The sequence below is a fragment of the Lichenostomus cassidix genome, unplaced genomic scaffold (assembly GCF_008360975.1).
Source record: "Lichenostomus cassidix isolate B80296 unplaced genomic scaffold, HeHo_3.0 HiC_scaffold_46, whole genome shotgun sequence".
Classification (NCBI taxonomy): Eukaryota; Metazoa; Chordata; class Aves; order Passeriformes; family Meliphagidae; genus Lichenostomus; species Lichenostomus cassidix.
In genome coordinates, this window is record NW_028147597.1 from 1,652,841 (window position 1) to 1,671,561 (window position 18,721).

At 53.8% G+C, this 18,721-nt stretch overlaps 1 protein-coding gene across 1 annotated transcript; it reads right to left on the reverse strand.

The window, feature by feature from the left end:
* Positions 1–9,724: 9,724 nt before the first annotated feature.
* Positions 9,725–10,657, reverse strand: LOC146421926 (olfactory receptor 14J1-like). Its single transcript, XM_085046880.1, has one exon. It carries the CDS (start codon positions 10,655–10,657, stop codon positions 9,725–9,727), a length of 933 nt encoding a protein of 310 aa, XP_084903006.1.
* Between the last annotated feature and the right edge of the window lie 8,064 nt (positions 10,658–18,721).

Consider the following 18,721-nt stretch of genomic DNA (forward strand, 5'->3'; position numbering starts at 1 on the left):
GCTGTTCCCCCGCCTGGCACAGGACGGGGAGTTCCCCACACTGCAGGAGGCTCGTTCCTTCCTGGCTCTCCTCCATGGCCACTCCCGGCTGAGGGAGGATGCCCAGCACTCCTTCTGCAGGGAGGTGACCTCTCCCGGCTCCTGGGGGACGTGGCAAACCAGTGCCACGGGGCCATCAGGGGGTGCCAGGACCCCTGAGCAGCCCCGAGCCAGAGGTGACAGGGGAAGGGAGGTGACAGAATCACCCCGGGAGGGGCAGGTCCCCATCCCACCCCCTGGGCACCGTGGGACCTGCAGGGCTTGGGGACACTGTGGTGAGGGGTGGGCAAAGGGGGTGGGCAAAGGGGGTGACCATTGTGTCCCTGAGGGTGACCAGGGCCATCCCTGCCCTTGGCAGCCCCGAGTTCTCTGTGACCAAGCTGGAGGTGACCAGGGGTGTCCCAAGACTGTCCCTGCTGTGCCACAGCCTCCAGGCCTTGGACAGTTCCCTGCTGAGACTCTGCATCCAGGTGAGACCTCCCTTGCACCCCCGGGGGTTTGGGGTGGCTGGGACCTCACAGGGCCCTGTCCCTGAGAGGGAAACACAGCCCTGGCACCCTCGGGGACAGTGCCATGGGACAGTGCCATGGGGATAGTGCCATGGAGACAGGCACAGCCCTGGGGCTGCTGTGGGCACCCGTGGGGCAGGAGGGGTTTGGGGGCTCCCAGGAGGTCCCTGCCCTGCTGAGCCCTGCGGTCACTGCACAACTAAGCTCTGGCCAGGATTCCAAGCAGTGCCAGATCCTCCAGGATGAGGACAGACACTTGTGGCTCTCTGGGGTGGCATGGATGTTCTGCAGCCTGTAGGAGCTGCTGGGCACCTCTGGGCACTGGGGGCTGCAGACAGAGGAGCCCAAATGCACCTACTGGCACAGGCTGCCTACTTGCCCTGCCCCAAAGTGACACCAGGGGACATTCCAGAGAGAATGATGTGAGGTAACAGAACAGCTATGACATTATGGAGTGGCTTTGTGATGTCCTGGGGGGACTGTGTGATAGAGTCACCTCTGTGGCTGTGTCACAGAGCCACAGAGCAGCTATGATGCAAGAAAGGGGCTGTGTGACATCACAGGATGGGTTGTGTGAGGTCACAGAGTGGACTAAAACATCACAGAGTGGGTTATGTGTGTCATCATGCAGCTATGGCATAATAGAGGGGACTGTGTGACATCACAGAGCAGGCTGTGACATCACAGGACAGCTGTGTGGCATCACAGGGTAGACTGTGACATCACAGGATGGTGGTGTGACATAACAGAGCCAGCTGTGACAGCACAGGGTGGGCTGTGATGTTACAAAGCAGGCTGTGACATCACAGAGCAGACTCACATCATAGAGGAGGGCAGAGTGACATCACAGAGCAAGCTTTGACATCACAGAGGGCTGTGGAGCTTCACTGGGTTGGGCCCTCCAGCCCAGGCCCTCCCTCACAGCTTCCCTCCCTTAGAGAATACCTTCCTGTTACTCATGTACAGTGGGGTCCCCTGTCCCTCTGGGCACCTTTTCACCCAGTGCTGCAGCCTTCCCCAGAGGATGTTCCATGAATGCACCCCAGAGCCTGACACAGGGACAAGGGGGCTGTGTGACCAGGAAGGACATCAAGGAAGTGGATTCTCCAGGTCACTGTGGCCTGGTTTGTGTTCCCCAGGGCAGGAAAGATGTCTGGCAGCTGCAGCAGGGTCAGTGAAGAGCCTCCAAGGTGGGGCTGGAGCCCTTTGGCTGTGAGGAGAGGCTGAGGGAGCTGGGCTTGTCCAGCCCAGAGAAGGGAAGGCTGAGGGGCTCCTCATCCCAGCCTGGCAGTGCCAGCGAGGAGGTGATGGAGAACACAGAGCCAGGCTCTTCACCAGGGTGCTGGTGGGAGACAAAAGACAATGGGTGGAAGGTGAAGGAGGAGAGGTTCAGCCAGGAAGGAGGAGCTAGAATGAGTCAGGCTGCTTTGTGTTTTTCCAAAACATCCACCATGGACAGCTTTGCAAATGAAGCATTGTTTGAGCTGTTTTACCCCCAGTCCAGACAGAGCATCCTGATACAACATCTTAAATGTGTTTATAACTATCACAGCATCATCTTTGCCTAAAATTTATTTTCTGCAGAAATCCCTTGTGCATGGTGGACTCATTGGAGGCTACTGGGACATCACACAGAGCTGAGGGAAGAGCTGTGATGGTTATTAAAATGTGTCCTGTTCAAGTTTTGTCTGCTGGCCATGAAGGGTAACCTTTCTGGGCCCCAGAGTCTCACCAGTTCCTGACCCCAAAGGACACAAACCTGATCACTTGTGGTTCTCACTCCAGTGGTTGCACTTGCACCTCCCTCTTGGTATGAGACTGTCTGCTGTGGAAAGTGGATTTAATACATAGCAGACTTTTTTTTTTAATGGAGCTGTGCCTTCCTTTGGTTCAGTGTGCTGACAATAAATGAACATCCCTCTGTGTCTCAGGCAGCTCCTTCTCCAAGGAAAGCAGCTGGCAGTTTGTGCCAAGGAGCTGGAAGCTGCAGGTGCAGCCTGGAGTGGAGGAAGCTGAGATTTGCACAAGGCTGCTCTGAGTCCCAGGGCTTGGATGAGGGAAATGGTGGGGAGGGGGTTAGGGAATGAGTCTGATTGATTGTCAGCCATAAAGGTATTGATTTTCATATCTATTCAGACTGCATTAGGAGATGCTAGGGATCAATATCAATTGGAGCTTGCTGTTATCAATTGATGAACAGGAAAAGAAAACTGAACAGGACAAAATAATTCTCTCTGCATTGTTTTAAATACAGTGTACTTGTTAGCATGGATAACACATAATCACGAAGGTTATGTGCAGGTCCCTTTTATTTAAGCTCGGGAAGACAGGGGTGAGACCCAAATCTGACTTCGACATTGATCTGAAGCGAATACATTTGATACTTTCCCCTTACGTAACAGTGGTATGATCATATGTTAATCATCAACTTAATATTGTTCCATTATTTTCCCCCAAGCATGACTTTAAGCCCCCCTCCTCCCGCATAATTTCTGATTTATTTTGCAGGTGTGAATCCGGATGATTTAGCTGAAACAATCCCTGATATTTTCTAAACAATCTTCATGTTCATGTCACCCTGAGCTCATACATGCAGTTCTTACCTATCCCTGTTCCCAAAGCCTATTTTTAACTATCCCGATTTTAGAAACATTTTAACCCTACGTTAACACACTCACTGTCAAAAGACTTCTGAAACCCGTATAATTAACCATAAAACAATTGAAAACCTAAATGATTCCCAGGGGCTTGTCTCGTTAGGGTGTTTTGAAATGTTAATGAGCCTTTGGCACTGAATTCCAGAAGTGAAGAGCTGAAGGCTGAACAAGCCTCTGGAGAAGGAAAATTCAGCAGCAACATCCAAGTTGCTGAGGATGTCAGCAGCCCCCACTGAGCCCATCCCTGCCAAGAGACCATGGGGGCAATGAGCAGCCAAGGAGAGCATCCCTGGGGCTGGGGAAGCAGAACTCAGAGGCACCAGCAGCTCCAGGTGGGAAATGGACTCTGCAATGTGGCTGTGAAAGCCCTGCCTGGGCTTGGCCAAGCAGGACAGCCAAGGCCTGACCCCATGCCCTGGCAATGGGGATCGGTGGCCTCACAGGATGCTCGTGGCTCTCCTGGAGCAGTGGGATGTGGGGTGTGGGATGGTGAGGGCAGGAGAGCAGCAGGAGCCCTGCAAAGCTCTGTGGGCTGGGGGAGGAGGCCACAAGCCCTGGGGCTGCAAGGAACTGGTGTCTTCTCATGGGCCTCAGTGGCAGGGACAGCAGCCACAGCCAGGGGACACAAATGTCATTGCTGCTGGCAGGGGGTGGTCCCAGCCCCACCAAGGCCTTTGGTCACCCCAGTGCAGCTCTCCTCCCCTGGCCTAGGCCTGTGCTGCTTCCCTTGCAGACTTTACCCACTGCCCCATTTCCTACCTCCCTCTGACCCTGGGAGCTCCCAAAGATTTCCTCATGCCCCTCTGTCCTCCCTTGTTGATGCTTCAGACAAAAAGCTGTGTTTGGCTGAGGAATGGCCAATTCCTGTGGGATTCCCAACTCCTGCCTTCTTCCCACACCCTGCTGAAGCTCCTGTGGCTCCCAAGCTGTCCCAGGCACAGCCTTGCTGGAATCTGCTCCTTCTCTCCATCTCCCAGCACTGAAATCCATGTCCCATCTGCAGCCCTGCAGAGCAGCCCAGCCCTGTCTGGCCCTGCAGCAGGAACTGGAGGCACTGGAGGTCAGGGACAGTGACTCTGGGTCCAGAATGCCCAGGAGATGCTCAGCTTGGGCAGCTCCTGCAGCCCCAGGGCCAGCCCTGCTGCCCAGGACAGCAGCAGAGAGTTGCCTCAGGGCTCCTCAGGCAGCTCCAGCTGTCTCAGGGACACAATCACAGAATCACAGGATTAACCAGATTGGAAAAGACCTTTGAGACCATCAAGTGCAACCTGTGACCTAACACCACCTTGTCACCAGATTGTGGCTTTAAGTGCCACATGCAGTCTTTCCTTAAACAGCTCCAGGGACAGTGACTCCACCACCACCCTGAGAAGCACCTTCCAATGCCCAATCACTCTTTCTGTGAAGAACTTCATCCTAATGTCCATCCTAGATTTCATATAGCACAGCTTAAGACATTTCATTTCCTCTGTCCCCTGTTCCCTGGGAACAGAGCCCAATCTCCACCTGGCTGCACCCTTCTCCATGAGGCCTTAGAGTGTCACAGTGGTCTCCATGATTCCATGAGGCTCTATAGTGTCACAATGGCCCCTTGGTTCCTTGGGCCCTGCAGTGTCACAATGGCACCTTGGATCCATGAGGTCTTGCAGGGCAGTAATTGTCTCCTTGGTTCTGTAGTGTCACAATGGCCTCTTGGTTCCATGGAGCACCACAGTGTCACAATGGGTCCTTGGTTCTGTTTTATCCCACAGTGTGACAATGGCCCCTTGCTTCCCTGGGGCCCTGCAGTGTCACAATTATCACAGAATCACAGAATCAACCAGGTTGGAGAAGACCTTGGAGATCATCAAGTCCAACCTTTGACCCAACACCACCTTGTCACCCAGACCATGGCACTGAGTGCTGTTGGAAAACAAATTTTCCAGCAAAACTTATGTTAACTAAATAAACCTGAACAAAGCCTCAGCATACTCAGGCCTCAGTAAAAATCCTAACAAGCTGCAATAGCTTGCTTCCCTGAGATCGCTTAGTGAGAAAATATCAAGAAGATGCAGCTGTAAGGAATGTACGGGAGTGTAAGGAATGTACGGGAGTGAATTTGTGATTAACAAAGAATGCAGGAGAGAACCCTGATTGTGTGAGAACAAACTGCGAATACGTGTGTAACTATAATTAGTAACATCTGTAACAGTATATAAGTTTCTCGTTTGGTAAAATAAAATGGAGCTTGCTCTATATCTCATATTGAGACTGCCGTGAGTTCCCTCTCGCCGCAATGTCAAAGTGCCACATCCAGTCTTTCCTTAAACACCTCCAGGGACACTGACTCCACCACCTCCCTGGGCAGTCCATTGCAACGCCCAATCACTCTCTCTGTGAAGAATTCTTGCCTAATGTCCAGCCTAAATCTTTCCTAGTGCAGCTAAAGTCTGTGTCCACTTGTCCTCTGACTGTTTCCCAGGAGAAGAGCCCAACCCCCACCTGGCTGCAGCCTCCTGTCAGGGAGTTGTAGAGAGTGGCTCTACAACTCCTGTCAGGGAGTTGGGGAGAGGAGGCTCTCCCCTGAGCCTCCTCTTCTCCAGGATAAACAACCCCAGCTCCAAACTCAGCCACTCCTCACAGCACTTGTGTTCCAGACCCTTCCCCAGCCTTGTTGCCCTTCTCTGGACACACTCCAGCCCCTCAATGTCCTTCCTAAACTGGGGGCCCAGAACTGGACACAGCACTCGAGCTGAGGCCTCACCAGTGCCGAGTACAGGGGAAGAATCACTGCCCTGCTCCTGCTGGCCACACCATTCCTGATCTAGGCCAGGTGCCATTGGCCTCCTTGGCCACCTGGGCACACTGCTGGCTCATGTCCAGCCTGCTGTCCATCAGTGCCCCCAGGTCTCTTTCTGCCTGGCCACTGTCCAGCCACTCTGTCCCCAGCCTGTAGTGCTGCAGGGGTTGTTGTGGCCAAAGTGCAGGACCTGGCACTTGGTCTTGTTAAACCTCCCATTGTTGGATTTGGCCCCTGGATCCAGCCTGTCCAGGTCCCTCTGCAGAGCCCTCCTGCCCTCCAGAAGGTCTACATTTGCACCCAGCCAGATGGATGTCAGTGTCTTTTCCTGGGCAAACAGTGAGAGGACAAGAGGGGACAGCCTTAAACTGTGCCAGGGGAGATTTAGGCTGGACATTAGGAAGAGGTTCTACACAGAAAGAGTGATTGGGCATTGGATTGGGCTGCCCAGGGAGATGGTGGAGTCACTGTCCCTGGAGGTGTTTAAGACTGAATGTGGCACTTGGTGCCATGGTTTGGCTGACAAGGTGGTGTTGGTTCAAATGTTGGACTTGATGATCTCAATGGTCTTCTCCAACCTGGATGATTCTGTGATTCTGTGATAATTGTGACACTGCAAGGCCCCAGGGAAGCAAGAGGCCATTGTGACACTGTGGGGCCTTGTGGAACTAAGAGGACCAAAGTGACACCGTGTATTGCATGGCATCATAGAGCCAAGGGGCCATTGTGACATTTTGAGTCCTCGTGGAACCACGGAGGCCACTGTGACACTGTGGGGCCTTGCTGAACCAAAGGGCCATTGTGCAACTCTGAGGACTCTTGGAAGCAAGAAGCCACTGTGACACTGTGGGGCTAAATGGAGTAAGGAAGACCATTGTGACACTGTGTGGCCTTGTTTAACGATGGGGCTATTGTGACACTGCAGGGCCCCATGGAACCAAGGGCCAAGTGTTACTAAGCGGAGCCTTGTGGAGGCACAGAGAGCATTGTGACACTGCAGGATCTTGTATAACCGAGGGGCGCTGTTGAGCAGCTAGCAGAGTAATGAAGGCACCAGTTCTCAGTGGCAAGAAGGAATGACCTTTATTGTTTTGATTTCATCATATATATAGAGTTTTCAAAAGTCACCCAGATTGGTTGGTCAGAAGCCTTCCCCCAGGCCTGATTGACCAGGCTTGCACCGTCCAAGTTCTGGGACACTGTTCCAATAAAATCCAAACTTTATCTTTATTTATAAAACACAAGAAGAATTCTCATGGGAAAAGCCTGTGCTAGCCACAACCGAGGGGCGGTTGTTACATTGTGTGGACTCGTGGAATGAAGAATACAATTTTGGAACCATGGCGCCTTGTGGAACCAAGAGGCCATTTGGGCACTGTGGAACCAAGGAGATCATTGCTGACCTGTGAGACCTCATAGAACCAAGGAGGCATTGTGACACTGCAGGGCTTTGGGGAACCAAGGAGCCATCAGAATGCTATGGAGACTCATGGAATCATGGAAACCATTGTGAAACTCTAGGGCCTCATGGAACTGTGGTGAAACCAACTCAGCTGGGTGAAACCAACTCAGTGCATCTGCTGGAAGGTAGGAGGGCTCTGCAGAGGGACCTGGACAGGCTGGATCCAGGGGCCAAATCCAACAATGGGAGGTTTAACAAGACCAAGTGCCAGGTCCTGCACTTTGGCCACAACAACCCCTGCAGTGCTACAGGCTGGGGAGAGAGTGGCTGGACAGTGGCCAGGATGAAAAAGAGACCTGGGGACACTGATGGACATCAGGCTGGACATGAGCCAGCAGTGTGCCCAGGTGGCCAAGGAGGCCAATGGCAGCTGGCCTGGATCAGGAATGGTGTGGCCAGCAGGAGCAGGGCAGTGATTCTTCCCCTGTACTCGGCACTGGTGAGGCCTCACCTCGAGTGCTGTGTCCAGTTCTGGGCCCCAGTTTAGGAAGGACATTGAGGGGCTGGAGTGTGTCCAGAGAAGGGCAACAAGGCTGGGGAAGGGTCTGGAACACAAGTGCTGTGAGGAGTGGCTGAGTTTGGAGCTGGGGTTGTTTATCCTGGAGAAGAGGAGGCTCAGGGCAGACAAGGTGCTGTTAGGTCACAGGTTGGACTTGATGATCTCAAAGGTCTTTTCCAACCTCACTGAGCGTGTCATTCTCTGAAAGCACCCTTGAAGCAGTTGCAGGATGAGCCCTGGGCCTCCTCTTCAGAAGGTCCAGCAGCCCATGGCCCTCAGCTTCTCCCCACAGGCCCCAAAGCCCATCCTGTCAGTCCTGCAGAGCCTCTCCAGCTCCTCCTCACTGCCCCACAACAGGGAGCCTCACAGCCACACACAGCAGTCCAGATGTGCCCCCTGGCCTGTGCTGCCTCTGGCAAGGGAACAGCACGAGGCACTGCAGGACCCTGCAGACAATTCATGAAGCACTTGTAGGATGATCCTGCTCACCAAGGGATGTTCCCATGGTGCCAAGTCAGGAACTGAAATGGGGAGTGGGGCCAGAGAGGGGAAAGGGCAAACAGGGATGGGCTGTTTGATGGGGAGGGGACAGGGATGGGCAAGAGGAAGAACTGTGGAATGGGAAAGAGGGAAGAAACCAAAGGTGAAGCAAAGGAAATGCTCAGGGCTGTTTGGGGGTGGCTGCCAGGCAGCCCTGGCTCTGAGCAACAACATCTGCAGTGGGACAGGAAACCCACAGCTCATGGGAACAAACTTTCTGGCTGACTTCAGAGGTCACAACAAAGCTGAGTGGTTTCCCTCCCATCCCCAGCCCTTGCTGGCCCCCAGGGCTGATGGTGTTTGTGCTCACTCAGGTTGATCTCCCCACACCAACCCCATGGGGTGCTCACGCCTGCTGTGTGCAATGCAAACAGGGCTCCTGAGCCAGTGCTGCCGTGTCTCTGCCTGGAAGGATCAAGCAGCTCTGGGAGCTGGGGGAGAGGCCAGGGCTGCCAAGGGGGGATGTTGTTGGCAGCTCCATGAGGACGCTCTGGGACGCTGCCCTGGGCTGTCCAGCGCAGTGGGGATGGATCAGCCCCTGCTCTGCTGCTCCTTCCCGGCTCCCCCAGGGACCTTGCAGAGCCCCAGCCATGCTGTTTGCCCCCAGCCTGCCCACGGCCACCCTGCAGCTGCTCACGGGGGTTTTCTCTGCTCAGCATTGGCCTGGGCGTGTTCTGGAGAGAGCCTGGGCAAGGAGCCTCGAGCCCCCAGGCCCTGCCCTGAGGCGTCAGCTGTGCCCCAGCAGTGCCCATGGCCTGTCCCTGCTGCAGCCCCGGCACTGCCACCCCCAGCACTGGCAGCGACCCCGAGAGCACTCAGGCCCTACAGCAACACGAGGGCCAGCAGGGCAGCGGGGCAGTGGCACGGGAGCAGCACTGGCAACACCAAGTGCTGCTGCTCCTTGGCACAGCTGCTGTGCCACCCCTGATCTGCCCCAGCTCTGCACACAGACATTGCTGCTGCAGCTCCACAGAAGGGAACAAAAGGGGATCTCTGGTGAAAACTTGGCCAGAAGATCCTTTGGTTTGATTAAAGCCACTGAGAGCACAACCCCTCATTGATACAGTCTTTGGCCATGGGAATGATGGAGAGAGACAAAATGAGAAATGGCACAAACATTGATATTTATTTGTCGATGTTAAAAATCTAAAACAAAGGAGAAAAAGAACACAAGGAAACCATCAAGAAGTATCAAACATGACTCATATAACAAGTGATTTACAGAAATTGGCAACCAATTTAATGATTCTGAAAACGTCCACTCATCAGCCTCCACACTGCAGCCTTGAGCTCCTGGTTCCTCAGGCTGTAGATGAGAGGGTTCAGTACTGGAGGCACCACTGAGTACAGAACTGACACTGCTAGATCCAGGGATGGAAAGGAGATGGAGGGAGGCTTCAGGTTGGCAAAAATGGCAGTGCTGAGGAACAGGGAGACCACAGCCAGGTGAGGGAGGCATGTGGAAAAGGCTTTGTGCCGTCCCTGCTCAGAGGGGATCCTCAGCACAGCCCTGAAGATCTGCACATAGGAGAAAACAATGAACACAAACCAGCCAAATGATAAACAGACACTAACCACAAGAAGCCCAACTTCCCTGAGTTTGGAGTGTGAGCAGGAGAGCTTGAGGATGTGTGGGATTTCACAGAAGAACTGGCCCAGGGCATTGCCATGGCACAGGGGCAGGGAAAATGTATTGGCTGTGTGCAGCAGAGCATTGAGAAAGGCACTGGCCCAGGCAGCTGCTGCCATGTGGGCACAAGCTCTGCTGCCCAGGAGGGTCCCATAGTGCAGGGGTTTGCAGATGGACACATAGCGGTCATAGCACAGGACGGTGAGGAGGAAATACTCTGCTGACATCATGAAGTAAAAGAAAAAGACCTGTGCAGCACATCCTGAGTAGGAGATGTCCCTGGTGTTCCAAAGGGAATTGTGCATGGCTTTGGGGACAGTGGTGCAGATGGAGCCCAGGTCAGTGAGGGCCAGGTTGAGCAGGAAGAAGAACATGGGGGTGTGCAGGCGGTGGTTCCAGGCTACGGCGCTGATGATGAGGCTGTTGGCCAGGAGGGCAGCCAGGGAGATGCCCAGGAAGAGGCAGAAGTGCAGGAGCTGCAGCTGCCGTGTGTCTGCGAATGGCAGGAGGAGGAAGTGGCTGATGGAGCTGCTGTTGGACATTTTCATCCACTAGGCATTGGAACCTGTTCATGGAGGAAAGGACAGTGAAAAGTCAGAGAAGACTATCCTGAGCAATGTCCAAGCCCTTTCTGCCAGCCCTGCCCCACTCTGCCACCCAATTTTCCTTTTCTCAGAGTTCTTCCTCCAGACCCATGCCTGGAGCTCTGCTGGGATCTGGCCCTGTTGCTGTGACAAGCAGTGGCTCTGCCCATGGACACCGAGGATTCAGCTCTGCTCTGCAGCAGTGGGGTCATGGGAATGGGGGACAGGGACCAGTCCTGGGTTGCACTTCATCAGACCAAACTGCCCCTAAGGCAGAGGAGCTTGGCAGCATCTCCTGTCCCAGGGCTAAGGAACAGTGACAGCCAAAGGCAGTTTGAGAGGATTTCCTGCTGTGCTCAGGGAGAACAGAGAGAACTGTGCAAGGCAAGAGGATTGGCTGTAACTCAGTGAAGGGTGAGGGGAGCTGCTCTGGTGCTCCATCTGTTCCCAGCTGCCCTTTCTGAGATCACGGGCAGTCACTGTGTTCCCCTGAAAATCACCCTGACACAGCTGAGAGCAGAGGGACTCACAGCAGAGCCAAATGGCTCAGCCTTTCTCAGAGTCTCAGCCCCACTGCTGGCCAAGGACACTCCTGTCCCCCAGTGTCCCCTGGAAGGCAGCTCACAGCTTGGATGGACACCCCGAGGACACACCAAGGGTCCTGGCCATGGAACTGCTTGAGGAGAGTCATTTCATTGCCAGCCTGCCAGCCTGCCCTGCCCAGAGCTGCCCAGGGCAGAGGGAGCTGGGACACCTCATTGCTGTGCTCACCCTGCACAGGAGGAGCCCCAAGGGCTGCGCCTGACCCTGCAGCTGCAACTGCCATTGCCAGAGAGCCTGTCAGCAATGCCAGGAGCAGCTGAGCAAGGCAAGGAGAGAGACAGCCGAGCCCTGAGGAAAAGCCTTTCCCTGCCCAGCCCTGCACAGCCCCTCGCAGGCAGCAGCAGTGCAGGACAGTCGCCCTCAGGCCCTGGTCAGCAGGGAATGGGCAATGGCAGGAGAGATGCCCTTCATCTCTGGTGCTGCTCTGCCGGCCCAGGAGGGGACTGAGGGCCCCGAGCCCCCGGGCTGAGGGCTGTGCTGGCTGCCAGGGGACACAAGAGCTCTGCTGCTCAGGGCAGCTGGCAGATCCCCTGCCCGGGCTGCTGGAGCCCTCAGGGCTGCAGGAGCTGCTCTGCAGGACAGCCCTGGGCACCCCTGGCTGCACCCCCACCTTCCCAGCCTGCAGCCATCCCTGGCAGCAGGAGCTGTCCTGCCCTGTCCCTCTGACGGTGCCCAGGGCAGCCCCGCTCTGCAGCACATCCTCCCCCAAACCAGAAACACCAGCAGAGCCATCCTTACAGTCATATCAGTGCTGTCATGTGTCAGCTTTAGGAGATCCCTGCAGCCAGAGACTTACTGTGTCAGAGGTTGTGCAAATTTCTCCATGAATAAGCTCAGAACTGTCCTTCCAGTTGCTTTAATCCTCTGTCTGCTTCCCTCCTCTCAGGTAGCTGCAGGCAGCACCCTCAGCCCTGCTGGGCTGGGAGAGAAACTGCTCCTCAGGAGAAATGTCTTTTTGAAGCTCATCTTGGTAGCCAGGAGTTCGCTCTGTGCCAGGAGCCCAGCCCAGCTCAGCAGCACAGCAACAGCACAAGGACTTTAATGAGCCTCTCAGGGCTTTCATGTTGTTTCCATGAGACTCAGTCCCTGAGAGAGTGTTCAAAAAACTTCTCAAGAACTCAAAGTCAGATTCAAACTTCCAAGTATCTCAAAGTTTCAATGTGTCCCACTGAGGGACACAACTGAAAAAGTGTCTCCAGGTTTCAATTAGAGCAGAACTCTGGAGGCAGTGATGACAGCTGGGGACAAACAAGGCAAAGGTGTCTCTGATGCTGAGCAAACCTGGATGTGCTTCAGGAATGCAAAGGGCCAAGGCCTGAGCCCCAGCCCCTGGCATGGCAGATCCTGTCCCTCCCTCAGTGCTCAGGGCTCTTCCCGGGGCACTGGCATGTGGGGATGTGCAATGCCAAGGGCAGGACCATGGGGCAGCCCCTGCCAGGCTGCTGGGCAGGGACAAGGAGGCAATGAGGCCCCAGGGCTGCAAGGGTCACTTGTGTCCTCCTCATGGCCTCAGGGCCAGGGACAGCAGCCATGGCCAAAGTGCTGCACAAGTTGGCTCTGTCAGGGCCTTGCAGCTCCTGCACATCCCTCTGCCCTCTCCAGCCCAGGCTGTCCTACGCTGTCCATGCCCTGCGCCTCTGTCCCTGCAGGCTGTCGTCATCCCCCGGCTGCCCCACCTCGCTGGCCCTTCCTTTGCTGACAGCTCTGCGTCCTGCCTGCCTCTGCCTTGGCACACAGAGCCTTGGGCTTGATACCAGAAGGGTTAATTCTATTTTTACTGTGCCTGTGAACTTATAGCAGGGAAGCAAAGCATGCAAGGTCTGCTTTTCCCAGCGAGGATGGTTGGAAGAGAAAAAGAAAACATCTGGCTAAAGAGTGCAGTGATAGAAAAAATAAGGACTGGATCTGGGAACTTGGGATGGGTTTTATGGTAATGGGTAAATTGTAATACACATGTAGGCACTGTAGATAAACAACACACTTGTAGAATCATGACTCCATGTAAGGTTAGGAGTTATTCCACCATGGGACCTCAGATCTGAATAAATGATGCTCTTTTTAACACCAAATTATGTTAAGGAGTCTCATTCTGATATTTCAGAGATATGGTGACAGCAGGGCCACACAGAACCAAGGAGTCCACTGTGACACTATGGAATCTCATGGAACCAAAGAGACCATTGTGACAATGTGTGACAATTGGCTCCATGGAACCAACTGTCCATTGTGACACTGCAGATCCAAGGAGACCTTTATGACACTGAGAAACTTTATGGAACAAAAAAAATAGTACATTGTGACAGAAAAAAGCATCATGGAACCAAGGGTCCATTGTGAAACTGTGGGGCTGCATGGAACCAAAAAGCCATTGTAACACATCAGGGCTGCATGGAACCAATGGTCCATTGTTATACTGCAGATCCAAGGAGACCATGGTGACACTATGGAACCTCCTGGAACCATGGGTCCATTGGGACACATCAGGGCCTCACAGAACCAAGGACTCTACTGTGACAGTGTGGAACCTCATGGAATTAAGGTGACCATGTTACACTATAGAACCTCATGGAACAAAGGATCCATGGTGACACTGAGCATACAAGGAGACCATTGTGACACTGAGGAACCTCATGGAACCAAGGGTCCATTGTTACACTGGGGAGCCCCGTGGAACCAAGGGGACCATAGTGACACTGTGGTTCTCCATGGAACAAAGGGGCCAATCTGATACTGCTGGGCCTCATGGAACCAAGGGCACAATAGTGACACTGTGAGGCTCCAAGGGACCAAGGCAGCATTCTTATACTGCAGAACCAAGGAGACCTTTGTGACACTACAGGGCATCATGGAACCAAGGGTCCATTGTGACACAGCAGGTACTCATGAAACCACGGAGGCCATTTTTACACTCTGAGGCCTTGCAGAACCAAAGAGCCATTGTGACACTGTGGGGCTCAATGGAACCAATGGAAACTATTGTGACACTGCAGGGACTCATGGAATCATGGATACTATTGTGACACTGAAGCCTCATTGAACAAAAGGACCATTGTGACACTTTGCAGCCCCATGGAACCAAGGAGTCCATTGTGACACTACCAGACCTCATGGAAGCAAGGAACCATTGTGACACTATGGGGCCATGTTGGGCCAAGGGACAATTGTGGCACTGTGTGGCACCATGGAAACCAAGGAGACCGCTGTGACACTCTGGGGCCTCATAGAACCAATGGGGCCATTTTGACACTGCACAGCCTCATGAAACCAAGGAGAGCATTGTGACACTGCACAGCTTCACAGAATCAAGGAACCACTGTGTCACTGTGGAGGCCAATGGAACCAAGTGGTGCATTGTGGCACTGTTGGGTCCCATGGAACCAAGGAGCCATTGTGACAGTGTAGGGTGTCATGGAACTAAGGGGCCACTGTGACACTGTGGGGGTTGATGGAAACAAGGAATCCATTGTGACTTGTAGGTACCCCATGGAACCAATGATCCACTGGGATAATGTGGAGCCAAGCAGTCCATTGTAATGCTGTAGAGCCTCATGGAATCAAGGAAATCATTGTGGCACTACGGAGGCCCGTGAAGCCAAAAGGCCATTGTGACACTCATGGAACAATGGAATCCACTGTGACACTGTGGGGCCTTATGGAATGAAGGAGACCATTGTGGCACTGCAGAGTGCCATGGAACCAACAGAATCAGTTCTGACACTTCAGGGCCTTGTGGAAGCAAGGGGATCATTGTGACACTGTGAGGCCTTGTATAGCCAAGGGCCAGTGTGGCACTGCAGGGCTTCATGGAACCAAGGGACCATTTTGACACTTTGGAACCAAGGATACCATTGGGACACAGTGGGGCCTGACTGAACTGAGGAGAATATTGTGACACAGCAAGACCTTTTGGAAACTAGAATCCGTTGTGACAGCTGGGGTCTCATGTCGCCAGGAGTCCAGTTGTGACACTGTGAAGCCAAGGAGATCATTGTGACACTACAGGGCCCATGGAACCAAGGTGACCATTGTGACGCTAGGGGCATCATGGAACCAAGGGGCCATTTTGACACTGTTACTAAAAAATCAATAACAATAACAGAAACTCCTTAACACCAATGTAGCATTTGGAAGCAGCATTCTTGATTCGGCCAGATGCACAAAGGGATATCTCATCTGAAATACCATGCATGCTGAGTGCAGGAAAGTTCCTGTTGACAGACTGTATTTTACATACATATTCATTGATTGTCCCAGAAATAACATACATAGGATAATAATTTCTCAAAAATCATAAACTTCATTTCCCTCCCATTTACACATGCATTTTTCTGCCCTTGGGAGTCACTTTGGGGGTCCCTGGTGGTTGGTGACCCCAAAGTCACACCTGAATGCCTGGTGAACTGGTAAAAATTGCCAAAACTGGAGCTGTTCAACTGCAGCAACTGGAGTTCTCCTTCTTCCACAATGGGCATTGTGCAGATCCATGGGCCAGTGGTTTCTGAAGAATAAGAAATGTGTGAGCTCCCCAGGTGAAGATGATTTTTCATCTGGTAATATCTTCCTCGTTACGGGAGGTAAAACTATTATATAGTTTCTGTTTGTAACTCACCATCCCTCTTGATTCATAGTGGCTTTTATTGCATTTGCTAAACACTGATTTTTGCAGGGTCCCACTCACCTCCTACTCGGTTTGGGGGGTCCCACTCCATCTTTTACCCCCCCCTTCTCCTCATTCCCATCTACCCCATCCTCTGCTCACCCCACAGCTCCTCACCCAGCACCCTGGGGTGCTCCCAGCACCACCAGTGCCACCAGTACAGCCCCAGCTATCCCCACTTGCCCCATCCCCAGTGCTGGGCAGTGCCCACAGCCCCAAAGCAGCCTTGCTGTGCCCTGGGTGTCCCCAAAGCAGCCTTGCTGTGCCCTGGGTGTCCCCAAAGCAGCCTCACCCCGAGCGGCACTGGCAGCACCAGTCCGGAGCAGTGTGGAGCTCGGGGGACATCAGCCGTGCCGGGCAGGGCCGAGCCCCGTGGGAATTCCCTTGGAGCTTTCCTGAGCACAGAGGCCTGAGAGACCTTTCCAGGACAGACTCAGGCCAAGGAGCCCTTGAGTCCCTCAGCCCCACATCGGTGTCTGCTGGAACTCAATCCCCCTCCCCATCCCACAGCAGCTCTGCATTTCCCTCCTCCAGCCTCGGTCTCCAGCACAGCCATGGAGGCTCTTTTGGCTCTGCACTTTTCCTGCAGCCACCAAGGCCAGCTGAGCTCTGCCTTTCCCACACTCAGCCCTGCCCAGCACAGGCAATGCCCAGCAATTCCTTGTCTGCTGCTGGCCTTGCTGTAACCCCAGGCAGCAGCTCTGTGGCCCCTTTGTGCCCCGCTGCCCCAGCCATGGTGCCACAGCCCCCTGTGCAGCCCAGCCCAGGCCAGGAGCATTCCGGGTGGGAACAGCCCCTGTGCCGTGGTGCCCACAGCAGCCCCTGGGGCTCTGTGCCCCCATGGCCTCCCTGCTGGGCAGCCTCTCCAAGCTCCTGCACAGCCCATGGCACCTGTGGGCCTTCCCAGCCAGCCCTGCCCCAGGCTCTGCCGGGCTCGGGGCCAGCAGAGAGGCCGGGCAGGGCTGGCCATTGCCAGGAACAGGCCCTGAGCCCCGCAGCAGGATGGAGCTGGGGCACAGCCAAACTCACCCCCAAACCTGGGCTGAGCAGCCAGGGCTGGCAACGGCCGGGGACAGAGGCTGGGCTGACAAATGTCCTGGGCTCCCTCCCTGCTCTGTCCGTGCCACCAAGGGCACAGAGCAGCCTCCTCTCTCGGCCACTTGCCTGTTTTCCATGCCTTCCCCAGGCCCTGGCTCTGCCCCACAAGCCCTGGGCTCAGTCCTGCCCCTGCACACTCACACAGGCTGAGATGGACACTGATGGTTTCTCTGGCAGCTTCTCTCAGCCCAGCCCAGCTCCCTCCAAGCTCTGCCAGCTGCCCTGAGCTCTCTGCAGCACCAAGGGCCTCTCCCCAGCACAGCCCAGCCGCCTCTGGCCCCACAGCCCTGCTCAGGCCAGGCTGCTCTGGGCAGTGGCCCCACGGCCTCAGCCCCTCTGAAGGGCACAGCAGCAGCTGGAGCTGCCAGAGGACTCAGCCCCAGCCATGGGGGAACGTGCTTGGCCAAAGGAAAAGGAGGCTCCCTCTTGATGCCTGATGATTTTTGCCTTTTATTTTTCATATACCCTTTTATATATTTTTATACCTCTTCCATACTTTCTGTATCCTCTATCCGCTTAACCTACATACTTGTAATTTTTGGAGTCTGATATTCTTCCTCAGATTTAAGGTTCTGCAAGGCAGAAAGCCTAAATATTTATAGTAAAAGGCCAGAGAGCCCTATGCCATCAAAAACTCTCTAGAACATATTTAATAAACGGCGCCCTAGCCTCATACTGGTGGGTTTCTTTAGAATAGGGGGATATTACTTCTTTTGTTAATTTTCCTATTGGGGAATTCTGGAATGATAGGCTAATTTGAAAAGTCTATAAAAATTTTATACACATTATATGGTGTGTGCATCTCAGCAGGTTCCACCTTGGAAGATCTGTGCACCTAGGTTGCTATTAAAATACCAAGGTAAATCCATCTCATCCCTTTAATCATGTCGCCCTCATAATTCTAAGACGAACTGAAAGGCAGCACTGTGTGCCCTGCTCTCCTGTCCAGGAGATGCTGAGAGCTCTGCAGCCCCTCCTGCCATCCCATCTGCCCACATCAGCACAACAGCCCTGGCCTTGTGGCCATCAGGAGCTGTTCCTGCTCCAGGCCCAGGGCTCATCCCAAAGCTGGGGCAGACAGAAAGCTGTGCCCATTGCTGTTCATTCCTGCTCTGATGAGGATGCATCCTCAGCAACTTGGAGGCTCCCCGAGGAATTTTACTGCTCCAGAGGCTTGTTCTGTCTGCAGCTCCTCAGCTCAGGCTCCTTAACATTTGAAAACATCCTAAGAAGGCAAGCCCCTGGGAATCATTTATGTCTTCAATTGTTTTGTGGTTAATTAGACCAACTCCAGAAGTGTATTCAAAGGAAATACACTATATTTAAAAACAATGAAGACAGACTCTTGGTCCTGTTTGGTTTTCTTTTCCTGTTCATACATTTTTATCAGCAATCTCCATCTGATATTGATCCCCAGCATCTCCTAATGCAGTCTGAATAAATATAAACATCAAGACCCTTTATGGCTGACAATCAATCAGACTCTGTCCCTAACCCCCACCCCACCATTTCCCTCATCCAACCCCTGGGACTCAGAGCAGCCTTGTGCAAATCTCAGCTTCCTCCACTCCAGGCTGCACCTGCAGCTTTCAGCTCCTTGGCACAAACTCCCAGCTGCTTTCCTTGGAGAAGGAGCTGCCCGAGACACAGAGGGATGTTCATTT

Excerpts from the sequence above, each read along its gene's own strand:
- LOC146421926 (XM_085046880.1), bottom strand. The coding sequence starts at position 10,657 with ATGTCCAACAGCAGCTCCATCAGCCACTTCCTCCTCCTGCCATTCGCA.